The sequence below is a fragment of the Sapajus apella genome, unplaced genomic scaffold (genome assembly GCF_009761245.1).
Source record: "Sapajus apella isolate SASKATOON/1434 unplaced genomic scaffold, GSC_monkey_1.0 scaffold4, whole genome shotgun sequence".
NCBI classification, from domain to species: domain Eukaryota; kingdom Metazoa; phylum Chordata; class Mammalia; order Primates; family Cebidae; genus Sapajus; species Sapajus apella.
In genome coordinates this window covers 41,783,182-41,806,808 of record NW_022436944.1, presented here as the reverse complement: position 1 = coordinate 41,806,808, position 23,627 = coordinate 41,783,182, and the positions used below count along the sequence as shown (strand labels likewise).

At 37.2% G+C, this 23,627-nt stretch overlaps 1 protein-coding gene and 1 long non-coding RNA gene across 5 annotated transcripts in view; one reads left to right on the top strand and one right to left on the bottom strand.

Annotated features, from left to right (window-relative positions):
* Positions 1–23,627, top strand: part of ZNF385D (zinc finger protein 385D) — a 711,674-nt gene that overhangs the window by 555,124 nt on the left and 132,923 nt on the right. For all 4 annotated transcript variants that reach the window (XM_032259519.1, XM_032259525.1, XM_032259511.1 and 1 more), the window contains exon 3: positions 8,154–8,264. In XM_032259519.1, coding sequence (XP_032115410.1) covers positions 8,154–8,264 — 111 coding nt within the window. The remainder of the gene's footprint in view (positions 1–8,153; positions 8,265–23,627) is intronic.
* LOC116537405 overlaps positions 1–23,627 on the bottom strand; it is a 55,627-nt gene that overhangs the window by 31,453 nt on the left and 547 nt on the right. The gene's annotated exons all lie outside the window — the stretch shown is intronic.

The window sequence follows — 23,627 nt, the reverse complement described above, 5'->3', positions numbered from 1 at the left end:
AAGGGACCACTGTGGGTGGTGGCCTTTGTCCAACAAGATGTCCTGGTGCAAAAATAGTCTGGTGGTGTTCTTTCATTTATATTTATGAAATATAAATGAGAGAGCCTGATATACCAATTGCTCCATTGTTTAGATGACAATAGAATATATGCAAATTACGCTTGGTGGTTTGCAGCTGTAAAGTTTACTCAAGAGTTGACATTCTGTATCTGTATTGGATCATGAAATCATTAATCTCCCATATACATTTGCTTCTATTAAGCTCTGTGCACCTTTTTAAGCCTAAGCTTTTGTTGTTGAATCCAGGTTTTCCCACTGCTATTGCTAAAATCATACCAAGGCTGATATTGTTTAGATACTGGGCTTCCATGTTGTTCAATTTACTTAGCAATTCAACAGACAGGCACTGAGCCCTTGATAAGTATGAGCCACTCTGCTAATTGCTGTGTACAAAGAATAATGAGACCCAACCCTGCCTTGACTTTACTCTTTTGGGAGAGACAAAAAGTCAAGAGACATTGTCAGATGGTGTGGAGTGTTGTACTTCTATGACTGGGAAGACTTAGCCTAGTTGAAAGTCAGATGAGAGTTCAGCAAAAAGAGACATCATAATTGAGTCCTGAAAGCTGGGTTGACATTAGCCAGGGGACAATGGACTAAAAAGTATGGGGAAGAGAGTTTTCAAGTTAGAGGAAGCACAAATGACTTAAAGGTAACAGGGAGCTTGGCATATTAAAAAATGGGCTGTTCCCTTAATGTATTTACGTAACTTATACATGTTATAGTTCCTACTTTTGATCAAATCATCAAATTTGGGCTTGACCTGATTTAGGAGATTGATTTGACCCACTTTCAGTTAGCTATTATTGTTTTATTCTAATTTAAAGCTTTATACAGTTGAATTTATTTATCTTTCCCTAGAAAGACCCTTTGAGCCATGTTTCTACTCTGTTCAGGTTTTCTGCTGTGCAGGGGTGGAAAGCTGTGATACCTTTTCTCACTCATAAGGGTCAGAGCTGACATTCCTATAACAAAATACTGGTTAACAAGAAAAGTATAGCATTTATAGCATTTATTTAATCAAAGTTTTACCTAAAACAATATTCATCAGAAATGAAAACCAAGGGCCAAGGGAAAACTCTGTTTTTATATGTAGGTTTGATAAAGAAGAGACCACTGTGTAGAAATGTGATCGGACAAAAGGATATGATCTGAGGTCTTCCTATATCCTTCACTTTAAAGTACCTAGCATGTCAAGGGACCATGCTTCGAGGTATTCTATTCTTAGCCCCAACAATACAATCACTTAGGGAAATTGTATGCCACCATTTCATTGGTAAATATGAAAACTGTAGTTAAGTAAAAGTATCCTTTGGATATCTTGTTAAATGAAAAGCAAAATAAGTATCATTTCCATGTTATGCTTACAACTTTGTAAAATTATACATCAAAAGTACAAGGATGCACAAATACTGTATTACAAAAACTTTGGCCTTATCTTTGTCCTCAGTTCCAGCTAGGTAACCTGTAAAACTTGGAAATTTCCCAAGTGATAGGAGTATCTAGAACTCTTGTATCACATCTGAGTTTATATTAATGAGGTGAGTCAGGATGGGGCCCAGTCGCCAGAAAGACTAACCATAAAATTAAAGGATTAGGGCTTTGAGCCCAGTAATGTAGTTCCAACCTCTGAGGAGAGGAAGGATGCTGGAGATTTGAGTTCATGTGCCTTGCAATTTAGTCAATCATGCCTGGATAATGAAAGACACACACACAAAACAAACAAACAAACAAAAAACACGATGGACAGTAAGAGTAAGGCCTGGATGAGTTTCTTTGGTTTGAAAGGTGTAGGGAGGGAGATGCGTCATGATTCCATGGGGAGAAGACGTGGAAGCTCTGATTCAGGATCCTCCTAGTTCTAGCCCTATGTGTCTCTTCATTGAGCTGCTTCTGAATCGTGTCCTTTACAATAAAATTATAAGTTTAGTGCTATTTTGAGCTATGTAAGTCATTCTAGCAAGTTATCAAACCCATTGGGGGCAGAAGAACCCCTAAATTTGTAGCTAGTTTATCACAAATGCAGGTGGCTTGTGGACCATCAAACTCGTGACTGGCATTGAAGTAGAGTCTTGTTGGGGACTATGCCATTAAATTGTGGAGTCTACACCAATTCCGGATGGTTAGTGTCAGTATCACATTGCAGTACTGTAACGGCCATCTTGAAAAACTCTTCAGCAGCACCTATTAAAGTTTATCCTATAAATATTCTATAACTTAGTAATTTAATTCCTAGATATGTCAGATAAATGACTACGATATCCAACAAATACATGCCTAGAATTGTTTTTAGCTTATTCATAATAGATTAACAGGGACAGCAGCCCAACTCTTCAGCAGTTTCTACATCTTGTCTGACCCAAGAACCCCTTTCTTTCTTAACTGCTACACCTATCGGCATTGCTTGAGACAGATTTTGTAAAAAAATTCTTGAAAATAATATGCATACACAAAATAAGATGTTACTGTTTTGAGAGATCAGACCTGTTGGTTTCTGGAGAGAAAAGCAACATACATGACTTTCTTTTTATATAAAATATTCAGTTATAATAGTAAATCATAAGTTGCAGCAAAATGATCAGAGTAGCCATGTGTATGTCCCAATTTGATAGACGCTACTTTTAGTTATATAGAATACTATACAGCAACAAAAGTGATCAAAATACAGACATAATGAGGAATGAAAGAAGCCAGACACAAAAGAATGCATACTGTGTACTTATGATCTTATGACCTGCAAAAGCAGGTACAAATAATCTCTGGTGACATCTCATAACTGACTTGGCAAGTGCACGACTGAGAGACTTGACTGCTGAAAATGTTCCATCTCTTTATTGGGATGGTGTAAACATGAGGGTATGCATATATTTTTTAAAATCTGCAAAGGATGCACTTAAAATGTGCGTACTTTTTGTGTGTAATTTATACATCCATGTAAAAAGTTAAAGGACAAAAATGGAATTTCTCAAACGGTAAAATTTTTGTGGGAGTGGGATTTTAAGCAACTTTTATATTAGTGTTTTTTAATGCAAGAATATGAGTAATATAAAAACATTTTACTAATTCAAAGTTGATGTAATAAATATACCAGGATCTCCACTCAGTGTCACTTCATACTGGAGAGTCACAAATTTTCATATTTGAATATGATGAATATTACAAAGCTTGATTATAGTGTCTGAGAGACTCACAGGGGTATGGTGAGAGGCTTGTGATTGTTAGCAAGTTTCCCACTTACCAGTTATGTGAAATTGGACAAAGTACCATAAAAGCCCCTTAATAACTTAGAATAAAAATTCTATGACCATCCAACACACAGAAAGTGCCTGTAAGTGTAACCTTTAAAGTTACTGTTACTGGACATTATTACATATAAATACCAGCTGAAAAAGACAACCTTTTTATTTCTGGACTTCTAAACTTCCTGGCATTTTGAGTTATTATTCTTTGATTTAAAAACTGAAAGCCACAGTAATAACGGAAACAGAGAGCGAAGAGGTCTCTTAGAGCAGGAACTGTAAACTCAGGGTTAAGTTTCATCCTCCGTGAAAATACAACAGGGGTCCTAGAGAAAAGAACCTGGAGCTGAGGCTGCTGTGCTTGAAGCATGTCCCCTGTATGCTCATTTAAAATCAATTTAGCAGAATCCCCAGAGGGGAGGTGAGGGAAAACCTAGCCTTAGATAGAAATGCAAAGGTTCTTCAGCCTGAAATGAAGAAAAACATATTCATTTGGCTTTAAATAAGGCCATGGGCTGGGTTTGAAATTGAATTTTAGCCTTGAGTTTGGGTAAGCATATCAATACGTAGTGTATCGTTCTTCATTTTTGTTTGTTTGGAATTGTTAATAGATTTAGAAAATTCTGGTTTTCAAAATATCACAATTTAGAAATCGAATAAATATATACTAAAATGCAGACTTCACCATTTCTTTTTGTTTTTAATTCAGTGGCTGCCCTGGTTCGGTGAATTATATATGAAGTTTCTATGTATTACATTATTCATTTGCTGTCTACTATTGTACTGAAACCTTTACATTTTACTTGTATTTTTAAAATAATTTTCATTCTGAGATCACTGTTTTCTAAAATGTACCCCTTGAACAATGATGCTATTTTTTTTTAAAAAAAACTAGCAAAAACTTTGGTTATATTTAGAAATCATGCATTTAAAACATATTTTTTATATATCTCAGAGATTTGAATATTCTGTATTGAGTGCTGTTAATGTCTAAGCTGTAGTACCTTGATTTTCTACATCTTGTCTGACCCAAGAACCCCTTTTTTTCTTGTACTACTACTCAAGGCATTGCCTGAGACATATTTTGTAAAAAAAAAAAAAATTCTTGATAATAATATGCATACACAAAATAAGATGCCACTGTTTTGACAGATCAGACCTGTTGGTTTCTGGAGAGAAAAACTACATACATGACTTTCTTTTTATATAAAATATTCGATTATAATAGTAAATCATAAGTTTCGGCAAAATGATCAAAGTAGCTGTGTGTGTGTCCCCTGATTTGGTAGATGTTACTTTTCATTATACATCAGGTGGTATCATCTAATTAACTATTTGATAACAGAACTGATTATTTAGGTTTTGCTGTTTCATAATTCCTCATTGTAAAACACTGTATATATATGTGTGAATATGATTTATTTTTATTAAGATGTTAAAACTTGTACTAGATTTTTAAAATGATAAAAGATAATTACTTTTGATGGTGTATCTATAGTTTGTGAAATCTATCTTTAAAAGGTATTCAGTTAAGTATTTTTTAAGTATTCTGGGAAATAAAATTGTCTCTGCAGAAGAATATAGCACTTTGCATTTTGAAATTTGATTTTATAGCCACAATGATCAGAACATCATTCAATTCGAACAAAATAACTTAATATAAAGACTATATTACATTTGCATGAAGTAACTAGTCCCAAAATACCTTCTTTACAGATTTGGATTGAATGTGGTCACTGCTTCCCCAGTGTTACTAAAGAAAAAAAAATAGTAATAGTAATAATAATACCCTGATCACCAAAATATGATAAAAACTCAGCAGTATGTATTTAAGGAGGGCATCTTTGATATGCATATACAGTTCATTTTTATTTCAAAGTATCATAAGAGAACTTCAATATTCCTTAATGAGTTATAGGCATAATTAACTCCCCCTATACCCTAATAGAAACCCACCCCATTTGTGCACAGAAGGTACACCAACAGAACATGGTAACGCAACTACTTGTAAGTCAATGATCTCTTTCTGCTTTTAATTTTTTGTCAGCTGGTGGCTGAAGGGAAAATTACCCTTCAGTGTTCTCTGGGGTTGTTTTAATGGAAGCGATAGAAGAATTATCCTGGAGAGAAGAATGAGGGCTACTGAAGCAGCACAGATTCACACATTTGTGTGGCTGCTGACTTTTTCCAGCTCTGTGCATTGTTAATGTTGGTTCTGGGGAAATAAAGTTGAGGAAGGTTTAGAAGCTTAGTTGGGGTGAGACTTGGCAGTGTATGTGAAGAAGAATCCTGTACTGTGTCCGATGGCCCTTCATATTGCTCTTCTACAGCAGGCCCAAGCTAAAGAAAAGAGACACTGTAATTTTAAATTAATTTTTCATGTTTGGATTAAGACACTTAACTGATTTTAGGAATGATCTTACATTGCAGTACCTCGATTTTCTACATCTTATCTGACCCAAGAACCCCTTTTTTTTCTTGCCTACTCCATATAACAGCACTGCTTGATCACAGAATTGACTGAAAATAATGAAATGCTTTCAGTCAATGGATAAACACATGTAGTGCATCCTTACAGAGGAATACTACTGAGCAATAAAAAGGAGCAAGCTACTGTTACATGTCACAGCGTGGAGCTCAGCACCATTGTATCGAATGATAGATTCCAGACACAAATGACCGCATACTCTATGATACCATTTATATGAAATGGCAAAAATATATAGAAAGCAGGCCAGTAGTTTCAGGGTCTGGGAGTAGGAGGCAAAGAATGACCACAGAGGAGTAAGAGGGAACTTGTCTAGTTAGTGGAAAAGGTCTGTGTGATACTTATTCTCACTCTATGCATTTGTCGCATTTCACTTGTACACTTATTACTGGTGATGTTTATTGCATTTAAATTATACAATACCTAAATAAAATTGGTTAAGATTAAAATATTATAGAATTCACTTGTAAAGGAGAGAAGTGATCCTATAATTTGTTTTTTTGACAGAGTCTGACTCTGTTACCCAGACTGGAATGGGGTGGCATGATCTCAGCTCACTGCAATCTGGGTTCAAGCGATTCTTCTACCTCAGCCTCTCGAGTAGCTGGGATTTCTGGCACCTGCCACCATGCCTGGCTCATCTTATTTTCACGTTGGCCAGGAAGGTCTCCAACTCCTGATCTCAGATTATCTGACGCCTCGGCCTCCCAAAATACTGGGATTACAGGTGTGAGCTACCGCGCCCGACCTATCATACATAAAAGTGGCCAGAAAAATGAGGACAGGCTGAGCTTCATCCAGAATTTGGGCAAGCGTTAATATCAGACAATAAATTTAAAGGGAAGGTAGAAAAGAAAAACGATTACACCTATGAGTTCTTCTCCTTTATCATTGCAATCATGTCATATGCAAATCAACTAGTCCAGTGATGTAGCCTATGGAAAGCATTATAATAAATGCTGCTACTATTTTTACTGTTATTGTTATTATTCAGAACCATATATTAAGAGTATCTAGACAACCTAAGAGGAGTTGTGAATACAGAGGACTCAGAAACTTTCTCCTTCCTTCAAGTGGAGAGAGACTGTGAATTAACTGATTCCAGTGATTTGAGAAACACAAAAGGAGATGGAATTGATCAATGACTTATTTAGGGGAATTAATGAACTATCATGTGTCACCGGAGCAGAATATTAAAGCATCATTTCTGACAGATTCTGAGCACTTTTGTGTGTATCAAATAATTTCTGATCTATTTCAATCTATTATGAAGACTCTTGGTATCTCATCATGTGAAAAATGGGAAACATGCCAATGGGTAAAGGAGTTTGAGGCTGATATTAGCCTTGATCTTCATATGTGCTACAACACACAACATATAATGGCATCTATTTAATGTGCCCAGACTGACTATCCTAAGTAAATTCATGTATTGTCACATTTGAGCTTCATCACAACTTTAATAAATGGACATGGATAGTGAAAGAAGTTACATAAGAATTAAGATTAAGGGCTGGGTGTGGTGGTTCAAGCCTGTACTCCCAGCTACTTGGGAGGCTGAAGTGGGAGGATTGCTTGAGCCCAGGAATTTGAGCCTGCAGTGAGCTATGATCTAGTCACCACACTCCAGCCAAAGCAACCATAGGATAAAGCTTGGTGAGGGAACATTTAACTTTATCAGAGCTGGATTGCTGATATTAAGTTTTTGTTGTTGCTTGTCCTGCCCTGGAAATGGAATGCAGAGAGTTAACTGATATCTGGCTCAAAATCTCTGGCACCTCCCAATAAGTCCATAGGTTAACATTATATACTAGGTGGTCAACAAGTGATTGCTGAATGACTTAAATAACAGCTCCAGGTTTCAATTATTGGAAAGCAGGATTTGGATATTATATTCTTAGTCTAAAAGATACCAAACATAGCATAAGGTTGATGTTGTATAATGGTGTGTAATTCATTTTCATGGCTTCCCAACTGACCAGTCTATTTTGAAGTCCATTTTGGGGTAATGGTATAGAGATACTTCTGTGTTAGATTGCTGGTATTAGCAATAACTTGAATTTTGATAAATCTTTAATTATATTTAACAGTTATTAAACTGAGACAATTGTTGCTTTTAAATGAGAAAAACAGTTAGCATGCAGGCTCTAATAGGTACATTTATCATTTCCTTATCATACTGAGCTTTAGGCTTGATGTTATCTATTTTCCAAGAAAGTAAAAATGTTGTTTCTTAGAATATAAAGGTTCTTTATAATGTGAGCAATTGAAGCTGTACAGATTGGTTCTTTAATGAAATGGGCAAAATTCCAGTGGAACTGACAAGGTTTATTTCTATGTGTTGTATTTCTTTTTTCTCATTACAGATGGACCCGATTCAGAAAGCTGTAATAAACCATACATTTGGGGTTCCTCTTCCCCATCGAAGAAAGCAAATTATATCATGCAACATTTGCCAGTTGAGATTTAATTCTGATGTAAGTTTATCATTTAGTATTCACTTAAAAAAGTACTTTTTGGTGTTCTAATCTTGCAGGAGAAAAGATTTCTTAGACATTTTCTCCAGTAACTGAGCATGTCAAAAATCAAAAATAACATTTAACTCGTTATGTGCTTTAATTTTGGAGACTATGTTATGTTGGTGGTTTCCTACAGAAAATTTGCACTATACAAGCTTATACACTTGCAGTTTAATGTAGATTTCTTTTTTAAGGCTTTTGTGAATGGTATATGTAGTTAATACACTTTGCCTGTAGAAACAGCAAAACTTAGGACCAATGGAACTTTTAATGGGTTACACTCTGAAATAAGACAGGACTAAAACATATGTTAAGACCAAGATTTTGAATCTAAAAACTTTTTGGCTGGAATGGAGGCTTCAAATTCCATATTACCGCTATGTCCTTAATTACATTTATGCTAGACACTCAAAGTGTCTTTTCTTAGGGGTATTGGTATTTTAACAGGGGGTCCTACAGACCTAAAACCACTCAAGCCCCAAAAGATTCTTCAGTGTAGAACATGCAGGAAGGAAACATTTGTGGACCTGACTGGTACTTCACAAGTTATTTAGGGATTTATTCACATCCATTTCTAAAGACCAGGGTGGACTCTGGATCCATCAGAGCGATACTAATTTTGACCTGTGGCCAATAGAAAAAAAAAAATATATGTATGTTTTCTCTTCTCCGCCAAACCTGCTCTGATGTGGAGATAATCCTGAGAGTTCCAGAAGAGAAAAACAACCTTAGTTTAGAAGGAATAGGAATTGGACAGCATTCACACTGTAGGCAAACATAAGGCTCCAACCCATCAAAATGGAGTCTTCCAAGCTACCATTTTCTTGTGCTAAGCTGACAGACTATGTGGAGTTGATCAAACAGATCTGAATTCTGGAGAATGTTATGCCTTCCAGTATTTAACGTCTCTAGTCAAGTAGTTCTCTCAGATGCTCTGACAAGGATAGGAAACAAGATAATCGAGTATAGGAAATAGATGAGGCATAAAAAATAGTTTATTTCTTCTTTGAGGAGAACATTTCATCTATTTTGCTTTTGTCTTAAGAACTCATACTTACTAATGCAATCATCGGGTAATTTTATAATATCCATTGACTTAAAAAAGAGAAGAATGGATTGCCTGCATAACACCTTAGTGCATTTGGCCAGCTAAAACAAAATACCATAAAGTGAGTAGACTATGAACAACAGAAACTTATTTCTCAGAGTTCCAGAGGCTGAGAAGTGCAAGATCAAGGTGCTGACAAATTCACTGTCTGGTAAGGGCCTGCTGTCTGGTTCACAGATTTTCACTGTATTTTCACATAGTGGAAGGGATAAAGGAGCTCCCTTGAAGCTATTTTATAAGGACACCAAGCTCATTCACAAAGGTTTTGCCCTTATGACTTAAATCATCTCCCAAAAGGTTCCACCTGCTACTACCATCCCCTTGGGGGTTAGAATCTCAACATATGAATTTTCCCGGTATGCAAATAATTACACTATAGCAGCACTTAAGTGGTATTTGCTGCCAAAAACCAAAAAGAATATACCAAACATACAACATTTTATGTGAAGAAATTTTAAATGTTAAGCACCTTGATTTGAGTTACAGAAATTTACCACAGAGTTGCTTAATTTATTAACAATAAAGTATTCTCAAGTGATAAATAAATCTCTTCAAGCTGTTGTAAAGAGTCCTCTTAATACATAAATAAAAGTTCTAAACTCAATAGCTTCAACTTTGATCATTTTTAAACATTCAGCAAACAATTATATAGTTTTATAATTATTATTTTAAGTGGCTTCTTTTTGGTTCCTCTTTTCCTAAGTTGTATTTATTTTTCACTTTGAAACTGATCAGATAATGATGTAAGTCTCCCAGGAGCCATGTTGTCAGCTTCTTATATTTAATGAGACTACTTAAAATATCTCCTCCTGCCTATGACTTCACTGTCAATATTCTCTGCATTATGAACACTTCTGTTAAACGAGGCATAAGAAAGAAACTTCAAGGCCATTGAACCTCATCTCCTACTAAGTGCAAGAATTTCATCTGTCACAAGTGCAAGATCTTTTTGTTGGTTATTCCTGGTGATGAGTTGCTTACCATTTCCAGACAGTGGTTCTATTTTGGTAGTGTTTCTAATTATGTATAGTGATGTCAAATTCATGATTGGACACTTTAGAAATATTGTCAAATATACTTTAGAAAACACACATTTTTATATATAAATTGATATAACATATGGAATATGAACATACTTCTCAAAAATGTAATCTTATTTCATTTCCTTGGTGAGAGAATAGCAATTTATTTTGTTACTGACGTTGAAAAGTAGAATGGACATCAATATGTATTTATTAGGGACAACTGGCTTCTCATTCTCACAACTTTGCTTTCAGGTCTGGCATGTTGTAAAAGGAACATGGCCAAGGTATTTGGAGATGTGGACTAATCGCTTTGGGTCATAATTAAACAACTTCAGTCTTGACCAGATGATTACTGTGTTAATCTTCTATTGCTGCTATAATAAATTAACATAAACTTAGTGGCCTGAAGCAACACAAATATGCAGTCATCTCAGCTCACTTTGTGTCTCTGCATCACATTGTGGCTCCTCTTTAAATACTTCAAGCTTTTCTATGATTACTATGTCTGCTATGGTGATTTGTGACCTTTGATGTTACTATTGATTGTCTGGAGGCACCATGAATTCCACCCACATAAGATGGGAAAAGGTAATCAATGAATGTTGTATGTGCTCTGATTGCTCCACCATCTGCACATTCCCCAATCTCCCACCCTCTCTTTGGACCTTCCTATTTCCTGAGACACAACATTGAAGTTAGGCCTATTTAAAACCCTAATATGGCCTGCATGTGTTCAAGTGAAAGAGTCACACATCTTTCGATTTACATCAAAAGCCAAAAATGATTAAGCTTAGTGAGGAAGGCATGCCAAAAGAAGAGTTAGGCTGAAAGCTAGGCCTTTTGTGCCAAATGGTTAGCTAAGCTGTAACTGTAAAAGAAAAGTTCTTGAAGGAAATTAGATGTGCTACTCTAGTAAACACATGAACGATATGAAAGCAAAAGAGCCTTATGTTTAATATGGAGAAAGTTCCAGTGGTTTGGATAGAAAATCAAATCAGCCATACCATTTCCTTAAATCAGAGCCTAATCCAGAGGAAGGCCCTAACTCTCTTCAAGTCTACGAAGGCTGACAGAGGTAAGCAAAAATTTCTGAAGCTGGGAGCGGTTGGTTCATGAGGTTTAAGGGAAGAAGTCCTCTCTGTAAGACAAACGTACACGGTGAAGCTGCAGGTGTAGATGTAGGAGCTGCAGCAAGTGATGCAGAAGATCTAGCTAAGGCCATTGATAAAGGTAGCTACAGGCTACACTACACAACAGATTTTCAGGTAAACCAAAGAGCATTCTACGGGAAGATGATGCTTAGGACTTTCCTAGCTGGAGAGGAAGTCAATGCCTGGCTTTAAAGATTCAAAGAACAGGCTTACTCTCTTGTTAGGAGCTAATCAAGTTAGTGTCTAAATTGAAGCCAGTGCTCATTGACTATTCCACAAATCTTAGAGCCCTTAAGAATTATACTAAATCAACTCTGCCTGTGTTCTACAAACGCAACAACAAAGCCTGGATGACGGTACATCTGTTTACATCATGGTTTACTGAATATTTTAAGCCCACTCTTGAGATTTATTGCTCAGAAAGAAAGATGTCTTTCAGAATATTACTGTTCATTGACAATGTACCTTATCACCCAAGAGCTCTGATGGAGATGTTCAGCAAGATTAATGTTGTTTTTTTGCCTGCCTACACTACATTCACTGCACAGCCCATGGATAAAGAAGCAATTTTGACTTCCCACTTTTATTATTTAAGAAATATATTTTTTAGACTATAGCTTCCATATACAGTGATTCCTCTGATGGATGTTGGCCAAATAAATTTAAATTTTTCTGGAAAAAATTTCACTGTTCTAGATGACATTAAGAGCATTTGTAATTCATGGGAGGAAGTCAAAACAGTCATATTAACAGGAATTTAGAAGAAGTTGATTCCACCCCTCATGGATGGTTTTGAGGGTTTCAAAACTCAGTGAAAGAAATAACTAGATATTGTGGTAACAGCAAGAGAACTTAGAGTCTGAAGATATTATTGAATTGATGTAATCTCAAGATAATCTCATGATAATCTCCTTTCATGGATGAGTTGCTTCTTTTGAATGAGCAAAGGAAGTCATTCCTTGAGATGGAATCCACTGCTGGTAAAGATGCTGTGAACACTGTTGAAGTGACGAAGCATTTAGAACATTATATAAATCTAATCGACAAAGTAGTGCAGGCTTTGAGAGGATTGACTTCAATTTTGAAAGAAATTCTGGTGTAGATAAAATGCTATCAAACAGCATTTTATACTACAGAGAATTCTTTTGTGAAAAGAGGAATTCTTGATGCAACAAAGTTCATTGTTGTCTTCTTTTAAGAAATTCCCACAGCTACCTCAACCTAAAATCACCACCAGTATGATCAGCCAATAGCTATCTACACTGAGGCAAGAACTTCCACCAGCAAAAAGAGTATGTCTTGCTGAAGATTCATGTTATTGTTAGCATTTTTCAGCAATAGCATATTTTAAAATTAAGATATGTACATTGTATTCTTAGACATAATGTTATTGCACATTTAATAAAGTATGGTGTAAACAACTTTTATATGCATTGGGAAATGAGAAAATTCACTCACATTATTGTGATATTTGCTTTCCCGGGGTCATCTGGAACCAAATTGCAATACTTCTGAGGTATATCTGTATTACTTTACAGTTCTGAAGGTGAGAAGTCTGAAATGGGTCTCACTAGGATAAAGTCAGGGTGTCTGAAGGGTTATGTTCTTTCTACAGGGTCATGTTCTTTATGCAGTCTCTGGGGGAGAATCCAGCTTCTTGCCTTTTTCAGCTTCTAGAGGCTGCGGTCATTTTTCAGCTTGGGACCCCATTCCATCTTCAAAAACAGCAAGAGCCAATTCAGTCCTCTCACCCCTAATCATTCTTTCACTCTTCTGCCTCCCTCTTCCACATTCACAGACCCTTGTGATCACAAAGGGCCCACCTGGGTAATTCAGGATAATTTCCTTATTTTAAAATCAACTGATTAACAACTTTATTTTCATCTGCTATCCTAATCCCCCTTTGTCATATAATGTAACATATTCATATTTTCCTGGGATTACGATTTAAACAGCATTAGGAGGCCATTATTCTGTCTACCACAGATATCTCATTTTACTTGAATGTTTGACTTAGGTTGGAACTGAATTTCATGACCGTATCAGATAATAACTCATTTCAGTTTCTTTCCTCTATATAAGCTAGACACATATGAATTAACTGCCCTTACACTTTCTGTTGTTTTGAGCCTTGAATATCATTCACTGTTGAGTACAAATTTTAAACATTGTAGCTTATTTTTCAATAAGAAGATATAATGTTGAGTTTATAAATGACATAGCAACCTTCTAACGACGTTTTATAAACCAAAAACCATTGCAGAATTGAAATACAAGAGTAGAAACTCTTAGAAATTTAAAAAATATCTTTGTATCATTATTATGTCAGTAAAAGAAACTTATGTACTGGAAATGTTAAATTTGTTTACTTATTGACCAGCCATGTCCATAAGTACTAATTTTACAAAATACTTAGACACGAAATGCCAAGATTGATTGGATTTATCAATTGATATGTATATAAGAAAATTATCTCTATTTAAAGAAAAACCAAAATCAAAATATACACATCATATTAGATCATTTTAAACTCAAGAAAAGGCTAAGTCCAATGCAACAACCCTTTTGTTCTTTCTAGGTAAATCTGAAATTTATGTTTTCATTTTTAAACCTAGAATCTTTCTAGAAAAATAACATTGTAATTCAGTTGTATGCTTGATTGAATCCTTTATCACTTAGGAAAGTAGTTTTGCCTTATGAACCTTTTTACATTTCAAAGCTTCTTCCCCTTCCAATGAGAATAATAGCTGGTAGTTCTTTTCATGTTTGGATCATGAAAATTCAATTTCCTTTCCCTCTAAATTTTTATTTACTTTTTCAACCCTTCCTATCATAAACTGTGTCATTTGGTATTTTGCCATATCTGTTTCCTTTGGGTGCAGTTCTTATTTTTGGCCCTGCAGATAACTTTTAAAATGTCATAAATTATACTGCTTGCATTTTTAATCAGATTACCTTTTCCTGGTGTAGGTTTTTCTCTGACAAATCTCTTCTTGACATGCATATGAAACATACATGGGGTTATGCAGAAACCTTCCAATTCAAGACTAAAGGGTTGTAATTTGTTCAATTATTTTATCAGCATCTTAAAATAAGCATACATTACCAGGTGACCTAGGCAAATTAGTAATGTGCCTTTGAAAGACTACAGCAGGGCCAACAAGATGTAAGCTTATTAAGTGAAGTAGAGAATGCATACTCAATGATTCACTATAAAATGGGAAATAAGATCTCAAGTTCCAAACTAAGGATACATAAGATTGTAGTATCTAAGTGTTATTACAGTTAACTTCCTAACAATAGAATTTCAGAAAACATTAGAGGTAGAAGACACATACTGCTAATTTCACATGCAAAAGCTGAGATGTAGAGAGTATAGGTTTGTACAAGGCCATGTGGTCATTAGCTGGCTGAGTAAGGACGGTGTTCCCTTCTCTGATGTTTGTGCCTCATCTGGTCAAAGGAGGGCAGCAAGTCCATTCTGAAGTTTCAGTGGTTGCTACAACAATGGCACAGGGGAAGATCTACTAGTCAGGCTGTCCTAAGAGAGAAGATCTGAAGGTTTCTTTCCTCATGGAACTAACTGGAAGGAGTTAGAGCTACTATGGAAAGCCATTCAGCAGCTCGATCTCACCCATAAGAACTCATGAGTCCTCTTAAATGACATTACTGTACTCATATTCAGACACACTCAACAATTCAAGCATAAACACGTCAAAAGTGTAAACAGAAATGCATATTATTGAACTATAATACAGTAACAACATGCCCTTAATGCTTCAGGACTGTCAAGCATTCATTATGTTGGGGAACTGTTTGAGAAATCAGAAGGGAAGAAATCTCATGAGAGCATAACATTGCTTGGAGACCTGATAGCCCTCCAAAAGGGTATTTGGGGGATCATTGCCAATGCATTGATATATTTTCTAATGATATTACAGAGATCATTATTATTTTTCTGCATTTTAGAACATAGAAATGTAGTAAAACGAAGCTATGTGTCTGAATTTAATTCATATCTCTTAGTCTTAAGGTCCATTACCAGAGTGTCAATACACTGATGATGTTGCTGGGAGTATTTTTTTCCTACCCACTGGCCAAATTAGGCTTCTAGTGACCAAATTAGATAATTAAAATTTCTTAAAACATGTCTTAATATATCTTAATACATCAGTATTATTCACGGGGTTGATGTTTAAAGGAAATACAGTTTAGCTGGGGGAAAAGCAAAAGCTAATAGTGGTTGTATTGGGGTCAATTAACTATTCTTTTATTTCTTTATTTTCCGGATTTTCTTTATAAGCATGCTTGAATTTAATAAAGGAAAAGAGAATTATTGCATCTATAATCTTATGTTTTTAAGCGGCATATTTTGTCTCAAATTATACATTTTGATGCTCCCTGGTGGTCTAGTGTTTAGGATTCCATTTTGAGGGCCTCAGTTCCAATTTTCTAAAGATTTCCTAAAACAAGCCCATGAGAATACATCAATATTATCATTCTCACATTTAGACTGAGGATGTTACTGCATATCCTAAAAGAAAGGTTAATAAAAATCTATGCATATGGGACGTACATTTAGTCCCAAACCTGAAAGCTGCCTCCAGGAAAGCAGAATGAAACTGTGGGAGAATCATTGCATCAGGAATTAGAAAACTTGAAGTCTAGTGCTGCTTTTTCTTAGTGGGTCATGTTTCTTCAAGCTCTTCACTGAACTTACAGATTCTACAATCACCTAATTTGAAATGACTAGCCATACCTCATAGTGATGTGAGACGTAAATAAAACACACAGGCAATTGGATTATAAACTCTGCAATGAATGAAATTGAAAGGTCATTTTTATTTTATAGAAAAAAATATGCAGTTATGTTTTCCCTTTGCATGTTAAATTCTTAAGAAATATCAAAGTTTGAAAATACTTTTGCTTTTTTCAAAAGTGTATTTAAAAGGATGTACTCTGCTTAATGTGTTTGTATTTATTGTGTATTTCTGTTAAGATACGAGGCATTCACTCTTGGTAAATCTTTACCTTTTAAAAATATGCAGGGACAAATTGTCCCTGTCAAAACTGCATCTATTAAAAGCTATCAACCTCTTTAAGTATGTTGTTGCTGCCACATCCCAAAGGATCTTCTGAGGGACACAGTTCTAAATGAAATTTTCAAGCAGTTTTGAAACATCTCTCTCATAGGAGAGTGTCCTGTGTCCGTCTCCAAGACTTGCAAAATTATTTGGAGTTTTGGCCTGAGCACCATAGCCTTCCCACTGGGTCCTTTTTCTTCTTCAAAAGCTGTCCTTTGACAGGATCATTCGGCTTGTGTGAAAGAAGAGACACATCAGAGAATCTGATGAGTTTTAGTTGGGCTGTCAGGTCACCCCTGTGTGAAGAGCTGGCTCTGGAGAGTGTGGTGATAGCCTATAGGTTGTCACTGTGTTTGAAACAAGTGACTAGGAGCTCTTTTTTGAAGGGCTTATACTCTGAGTTGACATTTGGGACACATTTCATCTCACAGCCTCGCTAGTTCCTACCTCTTGAGTGGAACCCCCAGCTCTGTCAGTAATTCTCAGAGAACAAAACCTGAACAGAAGGACAGAGCAAGAAATACTGAGTTTAGCTGCTCGAGATTTAAAGAGAAAGGAGCCAGCCAAGAACACAGGAATCTACTTAGGCAGTGTGCTTCTTTAGCAGGCTTTTAAAAATAAAACCCCAACGATTAGGTCATTTCAGGACTCTCTGAATCAGGCTTTGATCGTCCAGCATTTCTTCTGGGGATGAAATGAGGAAGAGACTAAGAAAAGAGAAATCTTTATTAAAAGTTTGTATGTCTCTGCGTTTCTTTACAAAGTAATAATATTCATTTTTCCATCAGCTTCTCTTAGACATGGAAAATTTGACCCTGAATATCTAAAAACAGAAAGTTGATTTTAGAATGTGACCAGTAGATACATTTATAACCTCTAGTAACCAAGGGGATATTTGCGTTTCTATAGAGTATTGTGAACAACTCAGAACTGTTTTCTATTAGATCATACAAACCACAGAGATGTCTAAGAAACCTTTCTATTTGTACATTGTATAGATGGAGAAACCAAAGACCAGAGTATTTAGTTGACTTTCTCAAGGGCAATAGGTTATTGAAACAGCTAGGTGAACAAGAAATAGGGCTCTTAAGTTCCCAAACATAATGCTTTTATTTATGATATCAAGGGACATGCCCTAGGAGAAATGTATTTTGAGACTTGCCTTGACATCAACTGATAGTTTTCAACTAAGACCATCAGTCACTTAAGTTCTGTACACAATACAGACATTATTCAAGGGTGGGTATCGGTAGCATGCTTATGGCTCGCAGGGATATAGGAACATATTTAAAAATTGAGAGGCACTAAAAGGACATTACTAATATAGTAAGTATTGAAGGGAACAGGAGAGAATCTGTCTTGAGAGTCTATTTCATTAAATGCAAAGAGTTTCAGAAGAGGATTAAGCAGGGCTAAAACTGAAGGACATGTGATCGGGAGGGTAAACTGCAGTAGTGAAGCAAGAGATATATGTCCAATTAAACCAACTAAAAGTTTTCCATGGGTTCCCAGAAAATGAGGCAAGAAGCCATAAATGCTAGGAAGATTCTAAAAGTCTTAGGTATCAATGTCACATGAATAAATGAAAGAAGCACTCAAAACCAGAAACATTTTTCCTTATTGCTGTAACAAGGAAACGAAGGTAAAAACAGTAACAGCCAGGTGTGGGGGTGTTGCAAGACTTTGCCTTAGTTCAGCTAAGACTGGATTCTTGTCTATCCCATGGCCGCGAAAATGTAGGCTTGCAGATGATTTAAAGGGTGAGTCAAGCAGCGTTTTATTGCTTGAAAAGGGAAAAAAAGGGAAAGAGAGATTCTCTGCAAGGCCAGAGTACCCTGTTAGAGTGCTTTCCAACTGCCCTCCAATCCCAGGTTCCAGACAGGAAGAGGAAGGGCCAAGCTCCTCCCCTTGCAAACATGGTGAACTTCCCGAGGTTATACCTCAGCGTGCAGGCTGGTTTGAGTTTCTCCAGGGACCCACTCCCCAACTGGCTGTCTCATTTCCCTATCTTAATAAATACATGGGCTAGGCATGGTGGCACATGCCTGTAATCCCAGCACTTTGGGAGGCCGAGGCAAGCGGATCACCTGAGCTCAGGAGTTCAAGTTCAAGACCAGCCTGACCAACAGGGTGAAACCCCATCTCTATTAAAAATACAAAATTAGCTGGGCATGGTGGCACATGCCTATAATTCCAGCTACTTGGGAGGCTGAGGCAGGACAACTGCTTAAACCTAGGAGGCAGAAGTTGCAGTTAGCCAAGATTGCACCATTGCACTGCACTCCGGTCTGGGCAACAAGAGTGACAATCCATCTCAAAAAAAAAAAAAAAAAAAAAAAGAAGTACATGTGGCTGGGCACAGTGGCTCACTCCTGTAATCCTAGCACTTCGGAAGGCCAAGGTAGGCGGATCCTCTGAGGTCAGGAGACCAGCCTGGCCAACAAGGTGAAGCCCCATTTCTACTAAAAATAAAAAAAAAAATTAGCTGGGCATGGTGGTGGGCACCTGTAGTTCCAGCTACTCCAGAAGTCGAGGCAGGAGAATCACTTGGACCTGGAAGGCAGAGGTTGCAGTCAGCCAAGATCATGCCACTGCAATCCAGCCTGGGAGACAGAGTGAGACTGTCTCAAAAAAAAAAAAAAAAAAAAAAAAGTATATCTAACTGCTTTTAGAATAAGGTTAAGACCGATCTTAACTGCTTTCTGCTAAAGGTGGGGGTGCGGGGGTGGGTGCTGTTCTGGGGAAATGGCAGTCAGAGCTTCCCTAGAAGGCTTATCTAAGGGTTCCCAGCAGAAGGGATTAACGTTGGAGGCCCTGGTTGCATGACTGTGTGGAATCTGATGGCCTGAAGTCAAGAACAGACTAACTGGGTTATTAGAAAACATGAATGAAAATGAAACAAGGGGAGGGGTAAGGAAGGCTAAAAAATTCTGACGCCTTTTACCAGTTTGCACAGGAAGAAGGAGGACAAAAGCCTTACTGGTTAAAACACTTTCCCCTTTTGCTGGCATGTTGGGCTTCTGGGTTCCCTTCTCCTGAGCTCCATCTTAAGCCAACCAATTTAACATTTGGGAAATTAACTCTTTCCAGTTTGGAGCCTGCATCTGAGGGGAGCATACCATAATATGGAGACACAATTACCTATCAGTGAAGAGAAGACTGAGGAGGAGAAGGGAATAAAAAGGTGTTTTTTTTTTTCAAAGGAGTCCCAGGATTCGGCATGTATTCTAAAGGGGTACAGACTGAAGATGAATGACTACCCATCTAGAAAGAGGAGTGCAGGTGTCCCTGGTTCCCTTCTCTTCCTAGAAGATATCCAGGGTGTGTGAGGCAGAGAGGGAAGAGCATCTTCTTTCCCTCTTCAGTCTTTGCATCCCTGAGTTCCAGTGACTGACAGGCACTGCTGTGAGTTCAAAAGCGGCTTGATCTCATGAAGCAGAGGGGCCTAGAGAATAGGAATTATCAGCTCTCACCTATGTCTCTTTCCCACCTACTGCTAGTAGGCTTGGAGTTTCCTAGGCCTCATTTATGCCATGGATATTAACATGGCCTTCATCCATGAAACAGGAAGCCTGGGGTTGGCTTAACTGGCAGGAATCAACCACACTCATCCTGCACTGTGCCTTTTAGCCTCTGTTGTCATCTGCCTCTGGATCTCTGAGATCCAGTTTTCTTTCCCAGAGCTTTGATCCAAAGCTTGGAATTGAGTCTGGGACAAAGATGTGTCTCAGGAGATTGCATGGACTCTTTATCATAGCCAAATCTAAGGTGAAACTGTGGAACTGAGTCTTCCTCCAAAAAGGGAGAGAAAAGGATTTCTTGTGACATACCCAGCTAACTGGTAGCTATAGTTATGCTTGCTAGGATTTGGGTGACTGGTGCTTGCCTCTAGTTAGTTCCCTTGGTGTTACTTTCCAGAAAAGAAACCTCTGGATGATGGGCACACTATTTATTCCCTATTTATTCCATCACCAGATAGGATTGGCAGGCTAATTGCTCAGAACTAGAGTATCAATCCAGATTTATCCATTACTCATCCATTTAGTTCTTTCAGAGCTGCAGCCAGAGATTGCTGGTAGGGTCACAGCAGGGAGAATCTAAAATGTAGGCAAAAACTTAAAAACAACTACTGAGTTTAGAATTTAATGACAGATGTATAAGTTTGATGAATTTTGGAACATAATTTATCTCTAGTCCTCACTTTTTAAAAAAACAAATTATGATGAGTTGTTTGCAAAACAGACTTTAGTTTTATACTTGGCTTGATTATTTGCATAAAGCACAGCAAGAATAATTGTTTCTACAAAGGCCTTTTGGACTGGCTTTGATGGAAGTTTGCTTCACAAGGAATCTCAGATAAGACCTTTTAAAGCCCAACCCAGCAATGGGCTCGCATCCTCAAAAACCTATCATTTGGGTGACCCTCTCCTCTTGAGGTCCCAAAATAAGCTTGGGGCTCTTAGACCTGTTAGAAAGTGACATTCTTTACTGACCACAAGTCAGGAACCCTGTACAGAGACTGTATAGATGAGGGTATGAGGCCAGTCTCCCATTGGGCTTTTATCGGCTCTGTAAGACAAGCTTGACTCCTGAAAGGGAAGCATATACTTCCAATCAAAGCCTTGGTAAAATAACTTCTTTTTTTTTCAATTGTGTCTTAATGCAAAAGAAAAATGGATTTTTACTGCACTGATGCAAACAACTAAATGCCATAAGAATACCCAGTTTCCAAATTCTAGAGGAACCAGGCAGAGGGAAACAAACATGCTCCAAATTTTGATCACAGGTGTGTATTCCTCACTTAATCATTAAAAGGCTGTAAATAGTTCAAAATAAGTTTCCTTGACTCTGAAAAATCAAACATGGATCAGCAATATTCCAAGCAAAAGTCAAAAAAGGTTGCTTCAACTTTGAGTTCAGTCCATTTAGTTAACTCTGGTTTTGTTTGATACTCATGAGCATTTCATCTCTTTGAATCCTATACATTTTCCTTTATTCCAATGTTACAATCTCTACAGTTATCAGAAGCCCGTATTTGAGAGCACCTGTTAAAGTTCTATAGCTCATTATAAACCAACTTTGAAAAGGATTAAAATAAGACAACAATTGACTGTGACTAGCAAAATGTCCAGGGTGGTTACAGTTAGAAAGACAACCGGGAAAGAAATTTGATCATCTCTGTAGTTTATAACAACATAACAACCTTAATTATGATTGATGGAATCTACTTAGACATTAGAATTTTAGAAATCCCATACAATTTTGGAACATATATTAGCATTATTCAACAAGACATATTCTAAGGAAGACTGAACATCATTTTGGCAATCCCAAGTACCTGAACATGTAAAATAATCCTGTTTACCTTTCTTTTCTGAACACTTGAGGGGCCCTCTGAAGTATTTGCAAAGCCAGGTGCCAGAGAAGACAATTTGAAACTGAAGTTTGATTTTGGTTAGGCTACGAAATGTTCGAGGTTTAAAACACTTGATATTATGAAATAGAATTCCAGATTACCAAAAGTTATTTATTTTGCCAACGCGATGACTCAGAAATTTTAAAGCAGCAAAAACCTTTTATAAATCTTTCTAAATTTTGCCGAAGAGCAGATGAGCATTTTAAGAATACCTTGCTGTGACTTTATTTCAATGCTCAATTTGCAGAAAAACCACATAATACCGTTTTTTGAAGTTAGTCAATATGTTCGGAGAAACTCTTCCGAGAGATTAATTTCCACCATTCCTCCACCACTGCTTTGAACCTTCAGCTTTTTTCTAATTTAACGCAAAACAATCCTTTAGCCCTAGACCTAAGTTTACATTTCCATGCCGTCTTATAACCTTTCACTAAAATAACACAACACATTTTACTGTTCCTACACACCTTGCATGCAAATCCATTTCTAGTAGTTCCCGTTAACTCCCAGCAGTTTTTAACTTTAAGGTAAAACTTGGTAAGTTGCCTTAATTGTGCGCTAACTGCCTCCAAGTCTTGCCTTCTTAATCAAGTCCCTGGTTAGTTCCATTTGCCCCCAGGCCTTACCAGTTGTGAAGCTGGCAAGCCAGATAGTTCTCCAAACCCAAAGAACAGTTTGTAACCTCAAAAACACTTAGCAAACCTCGCACCTGACCTGCATTTTACTAATAGTCTTTAGGGCTGACTTTTTTTTCTCAAAAATTAAAGTCACGTGAACTGAAAGGTATCACACATTTTATCTCCCCTTTAAAAACATATTAGTTCCAAGTGCTTTTCTTTAGGCCAAATTAGAGCTCCTTTTACAGACATCACATACAGACAAAAAAAATCCAGTCGCTGGGTGGGGTCCCTTAAGAGACAGGGCTAGGAAAACATGCAGATATCATACCAGAAAGAAACTTATTCCCTAAGACAGGACTGCTAAACAAAGCCTGCAAACCAGAGTTACAAGCCAAGCCTTCAGAACGTAAAACAAGAGGAAAGCTTGATTTCACAACCATAACTTTGCAGAAAATATAAACAGTGATAGTTGCTGGGGAGGGGGTCCTGACCTAGTAAAACATCTAGAAAGAAAAAAGGAGAACTTTAAAAGTTAACTTGCTGACAGGATAGAGAAGGGGAAAGAAACAGTTTTAAAGGCCTGGAGAAGAACCTCTTATTCTTAGGCAACTGGTTCCTCCACCAGGGAGAGTTTAAGCTTAATTACAGTCGCACAGAGTGAAACCCCTTGGCTGGGGAAGGGGAAGGCTGTAGATGCTTGTGGCTGGGAACCAGCCAGCCTGCTATGGGGGACGCTTGGGCCAGGTGCCCCAGCCCTGCATGGAGTCGGGAGGGCCTGCTGCTCACCAGTCTCTCTGGAAAAAGTTAGGAAAAGGCCATGAAAAGGCCCCTATCCCCCAGGAGCGACTGGGGGTGGAATGAGGTTTCCCATAAGCTCAGAAATTCCAAGATGAAAAGGCTTAGGGTGAGTGGTTTGT